This window comes from Nycticebus coucang, chromosome 1 (genome assembly GCF_027406575.1).
Source record: "Nycticebus coucang isolate mNycCou1 chromosome 1, mNycCou1.pri, whole genome shotgun sequence".
Classification (NCBI taxonomy): Eukaryota; Metazoa; Chordata; class Mammalia; order Primates; family Lorisidae; genus Nycticebus; species Nycticebus coucang.
In genome coordinates, this window is record NC_069780.1 from 34,928,377 (window position 1) to 34,948,797 (window position 20,421).

Below are 20,421 nucleotides of genomic sequence, written 5' to 3' on the forward strand. Positions count from 1 at the left end.
AAGTATTTAAGAATATTAGAGAATATTAGAGAGGTATTTGTAGAAACCGGTTGAGTTTGGGATGAACTAAGAATGCTTATTATATTCCCTATTAAAACGATGGGACACAGACTCCTGCTATCTAAAATTTCACCGGGTAACGTGTAATAAAAGGTGTGTGTATTTTCTCTCCTTTGTCAGAAACTTGACCACAAGGAGGAAAGGGCATGTGTAAATGAAGCAATATTAAAAGTATCAAATAAGAAGCAAAAAAATTAATTTTATTGAATAAAGAAGTTCATTCAGAGCTTACACGGATCATAAGAATATTTTAGATTATAACAGCTGAAAGATCAATAGCTGAAGAAAGAAAGCAGTTTCTACTTTCAATATAGAAAAAAAAAAATCCAATTGCTACAGATGTCTTGTTAAATTCCCAAAACAAGGCCTAGCCAAGTTTATTGTTTAGTTTGTTTTTTTAAAGAATGAAAAAGTGAGATTCAATGTGTGTACACTGATTATAACTAATATAACAGCTTGAAAAAACTATGAAACAGAAGCATAAATATAATATAAAAAGATAAAATCTTAAAATTGCATTGTAGGAATATAACTGTAATAAGCAGAAAAGACACGTTAAAACCAGCAGGTGTTACATTAGTTCCAACAGAACTCATAAGGCAGACCAAAGCAGATGCTAGTTAAGGAAAATGGTCCTGTTTTTAGAAAGCACATCCAGACAGACACCACCACAAATAAATGCAACAATGACTATATGGTCCCCTCTTGTTACTCAGTGAAGCATCCAAGATAGAGTGACTAGGTTGACAGCTTAGGCCTTCTCCAAGGACTTGTAGTATTCCGTCAGCACAGTCCAAGCCTTGGGAGCCATGAAACCTTCTGGAGGTTTCTGACCTTCTCGAGCAAGTTTGCGCATTCGTGTGCCTGAAATAAACTCAAAGTCTTCATGGCTGAAAGAGATGAAAAAAAGAAAATTATTTCACAATTTTAGAAATTTAGTTATAGTAAAATTTATAAAAAGCATTTGTTCTTTCTCTATATATTAGATAAGCTTAATGAAAACAACCCTGGATAAAACATAGTATTTGTGAATATCAATCTGATTTCACATTTGTCATTGAACAGGAAAAAAAACCACAATATATTGAATATTACTCATTTTTAGCACCAAGAAAAATCTGTGTGGAAATCTTTACTGAGACCATTGTAGACTCACACGAAATTGTAAGAAATAGTATAGCAAGATCCTCCCATATACCCTTTACCCAGTTTCCTCCCACTAGTAACATCTTACAAAACTAAGGCATGTCACAGCTAGAATATCCCTGTGGAAAAAAATCTACCAATGTTACTCAGATTTCTTTAGTTTATTAACTCATTCTCATTTCTGCGTATTTATACAACTTTATCACACATATAGGTTCAGTATTTACTATAGTCAAGTTACAGACCGGTTCCAAAACCACAAGGATCTCTCTGGCCCCGCAGGGTTGTCCTTTTATAGCCATACACATACCTTCTGCCCCCTCTTTCCCAGTCCCTGGCAACCGCTAATCCAGAACTAGAAATGTTTTTTAAAGAAACGCCATGGCACTCTACCCAAGGTGACAGCTTGAGACTCTGTCTCAAAAAAAAAAGAAAGAAAGAAACGCTAAATCCAGTTTAGCTAGCACAAATTGAAAACTTTCTAGGAAGTTCAAATCTGAAAGGCTAAGTGCATACTGGAACATTATAACAGCAAAGTCAGATTTTTGTTTTTAAATAATGACAAGTAAATAGCAATAATTAGTATCATTCCATTAAGAAGACACCACAGAGGTGGTGGTGATAGTTTTTCACATCTTCACAAATACACAACAACACACAAAAGCCCTCCACCTCAAACCATTAAGTGCAGAGCACCTATAACCATGGCATTTACTGTCTACTGTAATTTGGTCCTCTTACTCAACAGGGACTGACCTAGACGGCTGAGCAAGACTCAGTAAGAGTTCTGGGTAGTTCACGTGACCAGACACCTAGACGGCTGACCAAGACTCAGCAAGAGTTCTGGGTAGTTCACGTGACCAGACACATGAACTGTCTACTTCTACTAAGCAGCTGTATGTTCCCTCCTCTCTTCATCATTGGTGGAGTTAACCTGAGAATCCAGTGAAATCATAAACTGCCAAGTGGCCTGGCTTCCAGAGCTAGGTATATTTTAACTAATAATCCTACCTGTAGAAATCTAGAAGGAAATAATCAGAGATGCAGGCGTATATGCATGAGATGGCTATCTGAAAGTTGTTTTATGATAAAAAAAAAAACTATAACTACCCTAAAAAAGTCCCATATTATTTCATTGCAGATTAATATGAGGTTAGAAACAATAAGGTTACAATGTTTACATTTGTTAGGTAAAGACCCTACTATAGCTATGTCCCGCACCCAGAAGGTGTGCCACCATATACCCTTACATTGTGCCCATTAGGTGAGGGCACACCAATCCCCTCCCTCTTCCCCTTCCCCCTCCCTCTTTCCTCCAAATTAAATTGAATTGATTGTGTGGGTGTGTATTAGTTCATCTACTGGCTTCATGTTAGTATGGAGTACTATTAATAGTCATTAAAGAAAGGATGGGATAAAATGTTCATGATGGGCTCAGCATCTGTAGCTCAGCAGCTGGGGCGCCAGCCACATACACAGGAGCAGGCATGTTCAAACCCAGTCCAGGCCTGCCAAACAATGACAACTATTAAAAAAAAAATAGCCAGGTGTTGTGGTGGGTGCCTGTAGTCCCACTTACTTGGGAGGCTGAGGCAAGAGAATTGTTTGAGCCCAAGAGTTTGAGGTTGCTGTGAGCTATGATGCCACAGCACTCTATGGAGAGCGACATAGTGAAACTGTCTCAAAAAAAAAAAATGTTCACGATGTAATTAGTAAGTAAAATAATCAGGATACAAAACTTGATATATACATCCCCCTCAAACTTCATAAGTTGAAGCCCTAACTTCGAAAGTAATGGTATTTGGTGGTGGTGCCTTTGAGAGATAATTAGAGTTAACTATGGTCATGAGGGCAATGATATCATAAATCTTTGAAGGGATCAATTCCCCTATTAACAGAGGAAGGGACACAATATCTTGTTTTCTCTCCCATGAGAGGTCATAGCAACAAGGGGGCTTTACATAAACCAGAAGAGGGCCCTCACCAGACACAGAATCTGGTAGCACCTTGACCTTGGACTTCTCAATCTTTGGAACTATAAGAAATAAATGTTTGTCACTTAAGCCATCCAGGCTATGATATTTTGTTATAGCAGCCTAAAATCAGACAAATATCGTTGCAATTTTGATAAAATACAGAGCTTGAAAGGGAAAGGAAGGGAGAAAGAAAAAGACAGAGAAAAAGGCTAAATAACCATAAATAATTATGGTCAAGGTATGGAGAAAGATGGAAGACCAGAAGGGTCGTTCAGCTGAGCTCCATAGAATGACTGGGGAAAAAGAGAGAACTGAGACATAGGAGGAGTAGGGACCTTACAGCTCTGGGAGCACAGCAAAGAGGTGGTGAGCTAGAAACAGTGTATGATCCAGAGCAGTGGAAATCTGATGAATTAGGCAAGTGATTATGACACACTTGGATTGGCTGGCCACCCACGGAGGTCCAGGAGAGGAGGTAGGCTTTCTGGAGATTTTGGTTGTTGAGGAAAGCTGTGCGTTGAGTGGAAAGCTTGGAAGAATGGGCAGACTCAAACAGTATACAGCAACAATATTTGAATGCTAGTTGGAGTGGATTTGCCATACTTTTGGTGGTTGGCAAAGCAGCCATACAGAGGTCTCAATGGCTTGAGGACTGCCATTGTGGGAAGTTCAAGAAGGTCTTAGCAGGGGCCTAAAGAATGGCCATCATAACTCTGCCTGCCAGGATTAGAACTCCACTTCTGAGAAAGGCTGAGGGTATCCTGACCCCCACAGGAAATGGAGTCAGGGGGCACTGTGAGACCTGACCCTGAAGAATTCTTATGTGTTTTAAGATACCTACCTGGTAGGGTTTGAATTTTGAGGAAACAATCAGACGATCACTGAGGGCAGCTAAGTTTGGAATAAGAACCACAGAAGTTGCTGGCTGTGTTCTCCACATCCTAAAATAAACCACAGCACCACCTGGTGCCCTGGTGACATATTGCAATATACTGTCACCAAGAGCAAGGACTTCTGTTTGAAACAAAGGAGGCAGTGAGAAGGAAAAAAGAGGACAAGGAGGTAAACAATAAGAACACATGAGGAGGAACTAACAGAAAAATCCGGGCAACAACAAAACAGAGCAACTTACCCAAGGGACCATGAGGCAGCTGCTGCAGAACACTCCACCTATAAAGAATTAATGGACTTGACCAAAAAGGAATTTAAAATTTGGATAATAAAGACAATAAAAGGAATGGATGAGAAAATGGAAAGATAGAACCAAAAGTCAGAGAGATATGCAGAATATAGAAAGGATATGGTGGAGCTTACGGAAATGAAGACGACAATCAGGGCATGGAAAGATGCAGGACAAAGTATCAAAAATAGGTCAGACCATGGAGAAGAAAGAACCACAGAGCTAGAGAATAAAGTTTTTGAGTTAACCCAGGGAGTCAAAGAGGTGGGGAAAGAAGACAGAGAAAGCAGAATAGGCACTTAGAGAACTACAAGACATCAGGAAGCGTTCAAACATATGAATAATAGGGATTCCTGAAAAGAAAGAAGATTGTCCCAAAGGAATGGAAACCCTACTGGAGACTAACATACATGAAAACTTCCCAAGTTTTACTAAAGATCCTGACACACTGCTTTCAGATAGATATCAAACCACAGGTCATCTCAACTCAAACAGAGCCTCTCCAAGACATACTAGAATAAACCTATCCAAAGTCAGCATGAAAGAAAAATTCTGCAAACAGCCAGGAGTAAATGCCAGCTGACCTACAAAGGCAGAGCCATTAGGATGACAGCCAACTTTTCAAATGAAGCTTTCCAAGCTAGAAGACAATGGTCATCCACATTCAACATTCTTAAACTAAACAATTTTTTATAAACTAAGCTTCAAAATTGATGGAGAAATCAAATCTTTAGCAGATACACAAACACTGAGGAAATTCAGCACAATAATACAAGCTCTACAGGAAATACTTAGACCTACTCTCAACACTGACCACTACAATGGACTACCAGCAAAGTAAACACCCAGAAGCTGAAAGTCAAAACTTAGCTTCCTCAGTAGCACAAAGGATAAAACTATACAATAGATTTTCACAAAAGAAAATGAATAGAATACCACCATGCTTATCAATTCTCTCAATAAATATCAATGGATGCAATTCACCACTGAAGAGGCACAGGACGGCTGATTGGATAAAAAAAGCACAAGCCATCCATATGCTGTCTTCCGGAGATACACCTAGCCTTGAAGGACAAATCAAGACTCAGGGTTAAGAGATGGAAAACAGTATTTCAAGCAAATAGAAATCAAAGGAAAAGACGGAATGCAATCTTATTTTCAGATACAAGCAGATTTAAAGCAACTAAAGTTAAGAAAGATAAAGATGGCCACTATATACTAGTCAAAGGAACAACACAACATGAAGACACTTCAATTTTAAATATTTATGCTCCCAATTTAAATGCTCCTAGATTTATGAAACAGACCTTGATGGGTCTGAGCAATAATATATTCCATAACACCTTAATAGTCAGGGACTGGCTCTGACCAAAGTAGACAGATCCCCTAAACATAAACTAAACAAACATATAAAGGACTTAAATGTGACCCTAGAACAAAAGGGATTAACAGACATATACAGAACACACTATCCTAAAGCTAAAGAATAAACATTTTTCTCATCAGCCCATGGTACGTACTCCAAAACAGATCATATTCTAGAATACAAACCTCAGCAAAATTAAAGAATAGACATTATACCTTGTATCTTCTCAGACCATAAGGCAATGAAGGTAGAACTCAATTCCAACAAAGACATTCATCCTCACACAAGACTTGGAAATTAAATAACCTCATGCTGAATGATAGTTGGGTTAAAGAAGAGGTAAAAGAGGAAATCGTTAAATTCCTCAGACATAACAACCATGAAGATGCAAGTTAACAAAACCTATAGAACATAGCAAATACAGTCTTAAGAGGGAAATTTATCACATTAGATACCTACATTTAAAAAACAGAAAGACAGCACATTAACAAACTCATGAACCATCTTCGGGAATTAGAAAAAGAAGAACAATTTAATCCTAAACCCAGAAGAAGAAAAAATAACCAAAATTAAATTGGAGATTAATGAAATTGAAAACAAAAGAATCATTCAGAAAATTAACAAAACAAAAAGTTGGTTTTTCAAAATAATAAATAAAATTGATAAACCTTTGGCCAAATTAACTAGAAATGGAAAAGTAAAATCTCTAATAACCTCCATCAGATATAATAAAGGGAAAATAACAACAGATGCCCCAGAGATACAAGAGATCATCTCTGAGTACTATAAGAAACTATGCCCAGAAATTTTACAATGTGGAGGAAATGGATCAATACCTAGAATCACACCCCCTTCCTACACTTAACCAAGAAGAAATAGATCTCTTAACTGAGATTGAAGAAACAAGAAAAAAACTTCCAACAAAAAAAGTCCTAGTCGAGATGGCTTCACACCAGAATTCTATCAAACCTTCAAAGAAGAACTTATACACATACTAAAGAAATTATTCCAAAAAATTGAGAAGGAAGGAATCTTCCTCAACATGTTCTACCAAGCAAACATCACCCTGATACCAAAACTGGAAAAAGACCTAACTAAAAAGGAGAATTTCAGGGCACCTGTAGCACAATGGTTAGAGTGCCAGCCTGTGCACCAGAGACAAAGGGTTCAAGCCTGGCCTGGGCCTGCTAAACAAAAAAAATAAATAAATAAATAAATAAATAAAGTAAAAAAGAGAACTTCAGTCAAATTTCACTAATTAATATAGATGCAAAAATTCTCAATAAAATCCTAGCCAATAGATTATGGCTACACATTAAAACAATCATTCATCATGATCAAGTAGGTTTCACCCCAGAGGTACAAGGCTGATTTAAAATATGCAAGTCCATAAATGTTAATTCACCATACCAACAGAAATAAAAACAAAGACCATGTGATCCTCTCAACAGATGTTCTAGGCTTAGATAAAATTCAGCATCCTTTTCTAATTAGAACACGGAAGAATATAGGCATAGGTGACACATTTATTAAACTGATCAAAGCCATCTACGACAAACCCACAGCTAATATTACACTGAATGGAGTAAAACTGAAAGCTTTTTCACTTAGAACTGGAATTAGACAAGGTTGTCTCTATCATCACTATTATTCACCATAGTGCTGGAAGTTCTAGTCACTAGAATCAGGCAAGAGAAGGCAATAAAGAGCATCCAGATGGGGGCAGAGGAGGTCAAACTTTCACTCTTTGCCAATGATATAATCATATACTTAGAGAACCCCAGAGCCTCAACCATAAAACTCCTGGAAGTAATAAAAAAAAAATACAGCAGTAGGGTGGCACCTGTGGCTCAAAGGAGAAGGGCGCCAGCCCTATATACCAGAGGTGAAGGGTTCAAACCCAGCCCCGGCCAAAAACTACAAAAAAAAAAAAAAAATACAGGAAAGTCTCAGGATATAAAATCAACGTCTACAAATCAATAGCCTTTGTAAATGCCAATTAACAGCCAAAATGAAAAGTAATCAAGGACACAATTCCCTTCACAGTGGCTTCAAAAAAAATGAAATACCTAGAAAAATACCTAACAAAAGAGGTGAAGGACCTCTACAAAGAAACTTATGAAACCTAAGAAAAGAATAGCAAAAGATACTAACAAATAGAAGAATATATCATGCTCATGGCTGGGAAGAATCAACAATATCAAAATGTCTGTAGTTCCCAATGCAATCAAAAGATTCAAAGCAATCCCCATTAAAATACCATCATCATAGTTTCAAGATTTGGAAAAAATAATTCTTTGTTTTGTATGGAACCAGAAGAAATCCCATATAGCCAAGGCAATTCTTAGTAATAAAAACAAAGCTGGGGATATCACCCTACCAGACTTTTGGCTATGCTACAGGGCCATAGTGATCGAAACAGCATGGTACTCACACAAAAATAGAGACACTGATGTTTGGAACCCAATAGAAAACCATGAGATGAAACTAACATCTTACAGTTACATGATCTTTGATAAACCAAACAAGAGCGTACACTGGGGGAAAGCATCCCTATTCAATAAATGGTACTGGAAGAACTGGAGAACCACACACCAAAGACTGAAATTGGACCGACATCTCTCACCACTTACAAAAATTGATTCAAGGGCGGCACCTGTGGCTCAGTCGGTAGGGCACCGGCCCCATATACCGAGGGTGGCGGGTTCAAACCCAGCCCTGGCCAAACTGCAACCAAAAAAATAGCCGGGCGTGGTGGCGGGCGCCTGTATCCCAGCTACTCAGGAGGCTGAGGCAAGAGAATCGCTTAAGCCCAGGAGTTGGAGGTTGCTGTGAGCTGTGTGAGGCCACGGCACTCTACCGAGGGCCATAAGGTGAGACTCTGTCTCTACAAAAAAAAAAAAAAAATTGATTCAAGATGGATAAAAGATTTAAATCTAAGGCATGAAACAATAAAAATCCTGAAAGGAAATACTTGAAGATATCAGCCTGGAAGTATTTTATGAAGACATCCATGGCATTTGCAACAACAACAAAAATAAATAAATGGGACTTAATTAAACTGAAATGCTTCTGTATAAGTAAGGAAACAACAAGCAAAGCAAATCAACAACCTTCAGAATAGGAAAAGATATTTGCATATTTATGAATCAGTCAAAAGCTTGATAACTGGGATCTATAGAGAACTCAAATTAATCAACGGAGACCCAACAATTCCATATATCACTGGGAAAGAGACATGAATAGAACCTTCTCTGAAGAAAACAGACAAATAGCTAACAAACAAATTAAAAAATGCTCGTCACCCCTCATCATCAGAGAAATGCAAATCAAAAACTACCCTGAGATATCACCTAACCCCAGTTAGAATGGCCCACATCGCAAAGTCTCAAAGCTGCAGATGCTGGTGTGGACGTGGAGAGAAGAGAACACTTGTACACTGCTGGTGGGACTAAAACCTAATATAACCTTTATGGAACTCAAAGAACTCAATTAAACCTCCATTTGATCCTGCAATCCCATTACTAGGCATCTACTCAGAAGAAAAAAAATCCTTTTATCATAAGGACATTTGCACTAGACTGTTTATCTCAGCTCAATTTACAATCACCAAAATGTGGAAACAGCCTAAATGCCCACCAACCCATGAATGGATTAACAAGCTGTGGTATATGTATACCATGGAATACTATTCAGCCATTAAAAATGATGGAGACTTTATATCTTTTGTATTATCCTGGATGAAGGTGGAACACATTCTTCTTATAAAAGCATCACAAGAATGAAGAAGCAAGACTCCAGTGTACTTTATTCTAACATGAAGGCAATAGATGAGCTAATAGAAGGTGAGGGGTAGGGGAATGAGGGATGGGGAGAAGGGAAGAGGAAGAGGGATGGGGGTCGTGGTGTATGGCACACCTCTTCATGGTGGGACACAATTATAAGAGGGACTTTATCTAACAAACTCAGTCAATGCAACCTAATTCTTTATACCCTCAATGAATCCCAAACAATACAAGAAAAAAATAAAAAAGAATTGGGCCCAAATGTTAATAGTGGTTATTTCCAGGAAGAGGTATTATAGATGCATTTTATTTTGTTTATCATGTTTTCCACAGTTTTTTACGATAGTGATTTTTATCAATTATCATCATTACCAAAATCAAATAGAATTATCAAATTATTTTCAATAATTTGTATGAATAACTTTCTTTAAAAAAATCTCTACCAAAAGTGATTCCAAATAATTTTAAATAATGTAATCTTTAATTAACATGTAACCTCAATTAAGTGGAACACTGACCCTGATGAGAACAGGTAACAGGGTACCCCCATAGCATTATGCCTCCCATTCTGGTCTCACAGCAGTTCGACTATTAACTCACACTGAAAGGACAGACTGTAGCAGCAAAGAGCATTCTGAATAGTACACAACACAGAACATATTCAATAAATATTTATTGACCAGTGATCAGGTACTTTATTACCTAAGAGCTCAGTAAATGTTTGAGGAAATATAAAAGAATAAAAGGTATATGCACAGGAAAATTTACTGATTCATGATAGAACCATTCATCACCCTAAATGAGTCACTACTCTCCATATTCTGGCAAAAGGAAGAATTTACCCTTTTCAAACACTGTGATTAACTGGGCTAATTCTACATTGCTTTTTATTTAAACCTGGATTATTCATGCTAGAAGTTATGACATGCCCTTTATAACCATCTCCTCAATAATCCTTTTCAGATCTGTCTTCTCTCTCCCACCTCACCCACTTCTAGGAACCTTCACACCATCTTTCTAGCTGGTTCATTTACACTAACATCTCCTGAGTTGTCACCAAGAAAAGAATTATCATGATTTCCTTACTGATCAAGCAGGGTTTCTGGTCTGTCCTTCTGCTTCTCTGACTTTTGTTGTCTGTGTCAGTGACCTGACTGCTCACAGGGCTTGTAAGCCTTAGGCTTAGTTTTATTACCAACATCGTTCACCTGGCCTCCACCTATGCTTGACCACTACCGTCAGTTCGTAAGATCAACCTGATACTTGGTCTAGCATCTAGTTCCGCCTCTTAGATCAGTGTGGACCCCAATTCTGGCCTTTCCAGCTTCCCAGTGATATACCAGGATTTTAGTGAACCCTCTACTCCCCTTTGAAACATGTGTAAGACTTTTATTATGAAATGCTATAAATATATCATGTGAATATAAAATAGTGTAACTCATTTAAATGAGTCACAGGAAAAAATCAATGTCAATACTTTATAATACCATCTCTATCTACAGAGCAGATATCCTTTAATTCAGGCATCTAACACCTTACCCTAGTCACCCTGTAGGCCCTTCCTATTCCCTGAATTACCAGGAAGACAGGAATATAAACATATACATTCAACTCAATATTTTAACAGCTCTCATCTTCTTAGGAAAAACATCATTTAAATGTCTGTATGAGTCTGGTAGTGGTGGCTCATGCTTGTAATCCCAGCAATTCAGGAGGCCAAGGTAGGAGAGTCACTTGAGGCCAGGAATTCAAGACCAGCCTGAGCAATACACCATCTCTACAAAACAAAATAAAACAAACAAACAAACAAAAAAAAAAAAATTAGCTGGGCATGGTGGTATTTCCTTACAGTCCCTGCTACTTGGGAGGCAAAAGCAGGAGAACCCTTTTTGCACTAGAGTTGGAGGTTGCAGTGAACTATGATGATGCGCTTTAGTCTAGGCAACAGAGCAAGACCCCGTCTCAAAAAAATATAGAGAGAAAACTACCAAAGATAATCGATGAAAAGGAAAGGTCAACAGACACTGCTTCAAAATAAGATGGTTTGATTCAAACGGCTTAAATCTAGAGGCTATCTCCCACTTCTATCATCTGCTCAATGTGTAACAAAAGTGAAATCATAATATATCATCAGCCTGTGCAGGTAAGACTCCTTACCACAGTTGATACATGAAGCAGGCTATCATCTTTCTCTTACATACATGACTCCAATCTAAGGGGAGAAAAAGAAACTGATTGCATGTGAAGCTGAGCCTAGAAGAATAAGAAAAGCTATGAACATTCAGACAAGGCTGGCAGTAGAAGAAATTGGTAAATTTATCAACACTAAAGTGAAAACTGAGTTGGAAAAAAATGGATAAGGTCCCCAAAGAAAAAAGACCAAAAGGGAAAGCATTTGTTAAAGGCTAGAAAGAGAACCAAGATGATTATATGGAGTCATGGAAGAAGAGACATTTAACAAAAGTTAAAGCCGCAGGAGGCCTAAAGAAGATAACAAGAAGAAAATAGAGAATTTACAAATCAGAATTTAATCTTCTTTAACAGAAAAAGGGTTTTGTTTATTTTTGAGATAGTCTCACTCTGCCGCCCTGGGTAAAGTGTCATGGCATCATAGCTCACAGCAACCTCAAAATCCTGGGCTCAAGCGATTCTCTTGCTTCAGCCTCCCGAGGAGATGGGACTAAAGGTGCCCGCTACAACACCTGGCTAGTTTTAGAGACAGGTTCTCATTCTTGCTCAGACTGTTCTTGAACTCCTGAGCTCAGGCAATCCATCTGCCTCAGCCTCTTGAGCACTAGGATTACAGGTGTGAGCCACCGTGCCCAGCAACAGAAGAGTTTTAACAGATAATAAAGGAAAGAGATGGGGTGGTGAAATGGCAGACACAGAGTAAACACACTGATTTGTTAAGGAAAGGGGGAGGGCATATCAAGTGTATAGGTGGAAGAAAATAAATGGGAAAATGATAAAGGAGAGGAAGAGGAAAGCCAGGAGACCGGAAACAAAAGAGAAACATACGGTGGAGAAGGAAGTCTGAAATGGGCCACAGGAGACGATGTGATGAGCAAAATTACGAGCAAAGAAAAGAACAAAGAGAAGGTGAAGGGAAGAACGGTGAGTTAGAGTTAGAAAATGATGCTGTGGTTAATGCAGATGGTCTCTGCTTTCTCAATAAAGATGTCAGCTGCCTTCTGAGGCCAGTAAGAACCTACATTTATAATATTAGAATCCATCAACACAGTCGACAGGCCAGAGAGGTTACGTCTCAGCAGAAGGCTTAACAAACAGAGGCCAGAGAAGTTAAAGGGAGCCGAGAGGCTATGGAGGGGTCCAGGTATCTTTCCAATTGTATCTAAGAACACTTGGTCCACCTGACATGAATTTGAAATTTAGTTTAGCTGAGAATCACTTGACAAAATATTGACTGAACATTTCAGTTCCTTAGGAGGTCCAGCTATCAGCTCCCTCAGTAAGCTTCACTGAGAAAAAGTATGACCCAAAAGCTTCCTCACCATTTATATTTAACTTACGTTTCAAAAAAAGCAGGCACAAAGTGCTGCTCACCACAGCAATGAGAAAGAAGTGGGAGCAGCTTGCTGAATGACTCTGCCTTAACTTTTTGATTAAAGGAAAAGAGCCAGATCTATTAAAGTCCTTTCTTTCTTCAGAGTGCCAAACTGTCGGAAATCAAAGTTTGCTTGCATTCCTCTGAAATTGCATTTTTAAACCAAGGTCCCTGGGCACCTCTTTCCCTGCAGCTATTTCACACTCCATCTGCCCCGCATGCCACAAGCATTTCTTCATCCCATGAAATGGGAGTTGCCGCTTCCACATGGTGGTGGTTCCACGCCACCCTGGCTACGGAAAACACATTTCCCTCTGCCGAATCCTTGTATTTCTATCTCTGCCACATAAGGATTTTACTTTTTCTCTGAATCTGGGTTCATGGAGTTGACACAAGAGTCAGTATCTATAATGAAATATATGTCATAAGTACATCTTTAAAATGGACATCATTTTGTAGAAATAACTAAATCAAACAAAAGATGAGAAATTTCTTGAACGATCTAAAATTAGTTCTGAACTTTGCCTCTGAGTAATCAGGAATCTTTCAGAAGCAGAAAAAGCTATTAAATAAAGGACCTTAGGTTTTCACTACAAAGCTATTCTAATTAGGGCCATTTCATTACACTGGTTAACCAATCTCCTATAGTACCTGGGAAAAGAAATGTAATTATTTTTGCTTTTTTTCCTTTCTAAAACTAGTTGATTATAGGTTCTTACAATCTACAGCAGACAGAATGCTAGCTCTTAAAAAAAAAAAAAAAAAGGAAGAGGTTAGAACAGCAGGGAGGAGGGAAAATACCCCAGCACTAGCAGACAATGTGAAATCCTTAATCACACACTAACCACATGTGGCCAGCATCTTGACTAACTCCAGAGTGCAATGACTCTTGGCCACTTGTTGAAGATTTTAAATTTTTACAACCATCTGTGTCCCTCACTCCACATATGTGGCTATCAGAGCCACCAACACAAATTGTTCACATGGATAAGAGCCAAGGTCAGTCGATGGCCCTCAAGTATATCTTTTGAAGGTTCATACTCAATTAAACCAGGTATTTAAAAACAGCTAACTGGACAATGAGCAATTCAGAGAAGCAAAAAGGAATTCCTTCTTTGACAGATAATAGTGGTAACTCATAAGGGAATCTGACTGACTACTTTGGGTCTCATTAACTTTTTATCTCACTTGAAAGCAGGTCAGATATGTGTAATACAGTATGCATCAAAACACTAAGAATTCTCAGGTGTGGGGTTAAAAAGTCTCTCTATAAAACAAGACAAACGTTGTTTATGGCTTCTTTGGAGGGACTAGAAAGCACTGTTTAAATCTGTAATGTATGATGCCATACATTATAAATTTAAACATTTTTATTTTCAAACCAAAGACCAATTGATATACATGAACAGTTTAATTATCTGGACTCTAATTAACGAAAGTCCTTAAAATTCATCATGTTTTCCTCCCAACACCCCAGGCTTATAAATAAGAAGCCTAATGAACAACTCCTATCCTGTCAACTCCTAACAACTCATATTCAGTGAAGTAACGAATTTTCAGGTTTGCCCAGCAGGGGTGTCCAACCTGTGGACCACAGGCTGAATGTGGACTTTTGCTGAGGCCTCTTTTACTTATCTATGGTGTTGGATGCCCTGAAAATTATGTACAGACAGTTTTTGCTCATCAGCTTTCATTGTGTTTGTTCATTTAATGTGGGGCCTAAGACAACTCTTCTACTATGCAGTGGCAAAAAAAAAAAAAAAAAAAAAAGATTGGACACCCCACTGTCAGGCCTAAAGTGTACTGCAGAATCAATTCTTCCTTTATCATAAGGGGCTATGAAATCTATAATCTACTGCAGTGTCAAAGAGGAGTTTTTAGCTCATATCAATGGACATGTTTCAAAGGCATCTATACATATTCTGATGTGCAAATTTTGGGACTTATGTGCTTTCGACAGTAAGAGGGTATATCATTTCTCATTTACTTCTAAAAAAAGTCTCTGATTACTCAAGAATGGACACCAAGGCTCGATGCCTGTAGCTTAGTGGTTGGTGCGCCAGCCACATACACCAGGGCTGGCAGGTTCCAACCTGGGCCTGCTAAACAACAATGACAACTACAACAAAAAAGTAGCCAGGCATTGTAGCAGGCACCTGTAGTCCCAGCTACTTGGGAGGCTGAGGGAAGAGACTCACTAAGAGTTTGAGGGTGCTGTGAGCTGTGACACCACGACACTACCTAAGGTGACATAGTGAGACTCTGTCTCAAAAAAAAAAAAAAAAAAAAAAATGGACACCAATTTTCAGAAAGCTAATCACAAAAGTTCTCAGATGCCCGAACATCTAAATAAAATTATCTGGTCTGAGACATACAGATAAACTTTGGTTGTATTAACCCTTCCCTCTCATAAGACTAACACAGCCGGCATTGAGCAGCCCAGTAATGCCCTTGGGTGCTGCTCCCTGAGTGATGCCTTTAAAGACAGGAGGCTACCCAGACAGAAATAATAGAGTTTCAAAGGATTTTGAAAAATGTTAGCTTTTAATTAAGTGAACCCATGTACTGAATTCTAGATAACAGGGACATTGATCTAATTGTATTAAATAATTTCCTTTATATTTGTCAACAGAATTTCTTGGTTCATTATTTGCTTTCCACTGTTGAGATGCCTGTGACTATCCTTGTTTATTTAGAAACCAGCACTTCTAGTACCCTCAAAATGCTTACCTTAGTTCCAAATATAAAAGCAAAAAAAGGAATCTATTTTTGACTTGTCAATAATAATGAAGTAATCAATATGAAATAAACTCCCCAATAATGTCAGTATTATAACATAAACCAGTAATCCTCAACACAGATCATTCCTGTCACCTTCTTTCCCGTTGCCAGAGCAAACATCCTACAACCCACAAGACAGCCTCTCAGAACAAAGAATTGTCTGGCTGAAAATGCCAACAGTCCTAATGTTGAGAAACCCTGCTGACTGGTATGCTTGTAAGAAAGAAATTTGGGTTTCATATTTTTATAAAAAGTAAATCCCACCCTCTCTCCAAAAGAGCAGGAAACCTAAGATCTCTGAGAAGATCCCAAAGTCTCAAGAAAAAAGAAAAGCAATTAAAGAAAACATCAAGATCTAAGACATAACTGGTAGCTATTTCCTCCTAGACCTCCTTATAGTGAGAAGGGTCAATGACTAGACACAGTGGAGCTCTAGAGTTTGAGAGGCCTTTCCGGTAGATCTCAATAGTGCTGCACTGGAAGGCACAGATACAGAAAAATTATTCTCTACGTTTTCAGGAGAAAGGATTGGGAAGAGATCAAACAAGCAGATGGATACTACCTGGTCTCGGGGATGCCTAAGGATATGAGTGTGCTGTGAGGACACCTCTTCTCTAGAAGGAGGAGTCTACACAAGCTTCTTCAACCACAACCATGGCGTGGCAGAGCCCAGCACCAGACACTGACAAGGAGACATTAAAACAAGCATGGAAAGATGTTCATGAAAAGTAAATAGACTGAAAAGCAGGAAACAAAATTCTATTAGAAACTCAGCCATGTTCAGCTGTGTTAAATGAATGCCTAGAAGAACAACAAAGCAAAATAAAAACACTGGTGACAGCATAGGTGTCGTTTTTTCTTTCTTTCTTTCTTTTTTTTTTTTTTGATGGCTTATGCTTTGCTTTCTTTTTTTTTTTTTAAGTCATTTGTACATATATCATGAATACATTTATGCCATTATGGGATTCAAAGTGTTGATTATTTGTACAAATTGGAGTGCTTATATCCTACTAATCAAGATAGCCTTCACCTCATTTACCCAATTACAGTGTTAAAACATTTGTGTTCTACACCTGATAGATCCAACTTGTACTTGCAATATGCTCCCTAGGTGTAGTCCCCCTACTAACCCTCCCTCTATCAACCCACCCACCTCCCTTCCCCACTCCCTCCCCTTACGTCCTTCATCCTGGGCTATAGTTGTGTTTCATTTTTCATATGCAAGACTGAGTGATTATAAATTAGTTTCACAGTAGTACAGAGTACATTGGATTTTTTTCCCATTCCTGAGATACTTTACTAAGAAGAGTATTTTCCAGCTCCATCCATAGTAAACATAAAAGAGGTAAAGTCTCCATTTTTTAATGCTGCATAGTATTCCATGGTATACATATACCACAATTTATTAATCCATTCATGGGTCGATGGGCACTTGGGCTTCTTCCATGACTTGGCAATTATGAATTGAGCTGCAATGAACAATCTGGTGCAAATATCTTTATTGCCAAATGATTTTTGGTCCTTTGGATATACACCTAGAAGAACACACTAAGTAAAGCAAATAGACAGCCCTCAGAATGGGAGAGGATTTTTGCAAGTTATATTTCTGACAAAGGTCTAATAACCAGAATCCAAACTTATTACTAAGAAGAAAGCAAGTGATCCCATTTCATTGTGGGCAAGAGACATGAACAGAAGCTTCTCTGAAGAAGACAGGCGCATGGCCTACAGACACATGAAAAAATGCTCATCATCTTTAATCATCAGAGAAATGCAAACTAAAACCACTCTGAGATACCATCTAACTCCAGTAAGAGTAGCCCACATCACAAAATCCCAAAACTATAGATCTTGGCATGGATGTGGAGAAAAGGGAACACTTCTGCACTGCTGGTAGGAATCCAAGCTAGTATGTTCCTTTTGGAAGGAAGCTTGGAGAACACTCAGGGATGTAAATGTAGACCTGCCGTTTTTTCTCCTTTTATATGCTTTCATAATCTTTCTCAAACATATTTTTAATGGGTTGACTTCTTAAGGGTAATTCAACCCATTCACTCTTCACCCCAAAATGCATCAAAATCAGGTTATTCCATTCACCCACAAAAACAGAACTTTCTAGGAAAAGAGGGTTTTATTTCAGCACACATAACTGAGGTCTACTTCCCTTCACCAGGCTGTAGTATTAAAGAGCACCTGTACCACTCTATGGGGAGACACAGACTACTCTACATAAGTACTAAGGAAACCAGTCTTTGAAGAACTGTCTCACATGCTCTTTCTACTTTTTCTGTGGTACCAATATTCCACAAGAGTAATCAAATCTGGTCAGGACTTTGAAACACAGAGAAAAGTACATGACTTTTGACTTGCTTTGGTTCAAGGCTACTTTGGATTCCTGGCATTAAAAACAAACAAGAAAAAAAAAAAAAAGTCTTCCATGTAGTCTATTCCAGCTCATGAGAGTTCTAAATTGGGGCCAAAGCATCACGCTGTTCTACCTTATTGGTTACTGTTCAATTCAAATTCCCCTTCCCTCTCTTTCAGCTGTTACGACTGATGATAAGCAGCATACGGATGTTACTGGATTTTACAGTGAAAATGCCATGAATAGTATCTCTATAATAGTGTCTTATCTGTCATTCCTAACATTAAATATAGGAAAGAAAAAAATCACTTCTATTTTATTTCCAGAAAATATAGAATCTCTCTAGAATTTTTTCAAAAGGGATCCAGGATCCCTCTTGGGATGACAACTAATAATATCCATTTCCATGTCAACTATTTCAATACTGTTAAAGGAAGTTCACCATAAAAACCAGGGAGGAAATGATCTTCTCCTGGTAAATACTCATAAGAGTGCAAACTACATAAGCTCTTGTTTATCAACTGTTTTATGACATGCAGGAGCAGAAGCAGAATCCAGCCATCAGATCACTGTCACTTGTTACAGAAAACTTTAAATTCACCTTGTATAACAAGAACAATTTTGTTGAGAAACACAAGCCCTATCTTAATTTCATCACACTTTTTCACCTACAATTCTTCCCATTAAAGGCCTCTGCCTACCATGTCTGGAATTCCAGAGAATATTAAAATAAACTGATTTTAAAATTGTGGCTATTATTGATTGTTTTGAAACGCAGGCTTGATTTATGTAATTAGTAACAACAAAACCGTAGCCTTCATTTAGTATACCAATGGTGCTACCAGTCCCAGTGATTATGCCTCCTATGGATACTATGAGTCAACACATTCCCTCCATTAACTCCATTAAAACCATTAAGCTACCATTAACGCTTGCCTATACTGATCCGTGCTGTCACAGCAGCCTCCCCTCCTTTTGCTTTTCTAAACTAGTAGGTCATTTTTATAGTTTTATATTCCATGCAGATGGTTTCAAACTTGCCTTTGGTTTTATAAACACAAAAGTACAGTTATTTTGTAATTCAGGTCTGGTAATTCTAGTATGTGAAGTCTTTGAAGGGATTTTATAGGTATATTAATTAATTATTAGTATTTATAGGAATAAGTTAAGGCCAAGGATGAAGGTGTAATGCTTGAGGGAGACTTTATATTTGCTTCTGCTGAATGCTTACAGGCATACCTACCTAATCAGAAATCTAAAACCAATTTCATGGCTTGAGAGTTTTTTTGATTAAGTATCACCCAGGTAACATGAGTCTGGCCCACCCAAGCAGAGCTTGGAGCTTTTGAGCCTAAAGCTCAATGGTCTGTTGAGTCTCTTGGAGTAAAAGAATGAACTCAGTTTGCAGCAGGTTCTCCTTTACACCTAAGGTAGAGGGGGAGAGGCCCAGCTGAAGGGGCCTCTCCACCTTGACCAGAACCAGTTGCGTCTTCTATTCCCACCTCACTGTGAAGCCATGAATATCAACACTCAGGTTTGTAAGGTCCATCATGGCAAAGCAGCTTGAGAGCTCAGCTTCCCTGAAGTCCCAGCATTCACTTAACGTTTTTGGCCTTTTAGTTATCAACTTGTCAGCTCCACAACACTGTTAGGAAAATGTTTTATTTTATCCAGCATTTTTAGTTAATTTATTGGGAAAGTCAATCTGTAAACCTAACCTACATCATTACCAGAAACCTGAGCTCCCTTATATCTAATCCACACTGTAACCACACCATCTTTTAAAATGTCCTATTTCAGTTCCTGCCTTTCAAAGAATCACCTTATCTGGCCCCGGATTATCTCATCATCCTCCTTTGACTCCCCGTTCTACCCTGCCCTGGCCTTCTTTCCAAATTTCCTGTGATCTTTCTCACCCTAGGATCTCAGCACGTGCTAATCCTTTGTCCAAAATTCTACTATTCCCTTCTTCACAAAAGAAATACCTACCCATCTCTTGGGGCTCAGCCCAAATGTCACCTGCTCTAGGAACACATCTCAATATTCCAGACTCGTCAGATATGTGATAACAGAGTATCCCATAGTTTTGTGCTAAGTACTTACCATACTTAATTGTATCTGTTTTCTTTTGTCCCCTGAGGACAAGGAAAATATCTGCCCATTTCTTTCTTAGTGACCATACTTAGTGACAGCACAT

The 20,421-nt window shown here is 38.4% G+C and overlaps 1 protein-coding gene across 4 annotated transcripts in view; it reads right to left on the reverse strand.

Moving 5' to 3' along the window:
- Positions 1-239: 239 nt before the first annotated feature.
- Positions 240-20,421, reverse strand: part of PAPSS1 (3'-phosphoadenosine 5'-phosphosulfate synthase 1) — a 358,089-nt gene continuing 337,907 nt past the window's right edge. For 3 of the 4 annotated variants that reach the window (XM_053562526.1, XM_053562455.1, XM_053562292.1), the window contains one exon: positions 240-950. In XM_053562526.1, coding sequence (XP_053418501.1) covers positions 812-950 — 139 coding nt within the window. In that variant the 3' untranslated portion in view covers positions 240-811. Of the gene's footprint in view, positions 951-9,833; positions 11,291-20,421 lie in introns of those variants that run through there. The other variant, XM_053562372.1, reaches the window with a different exon arrangement.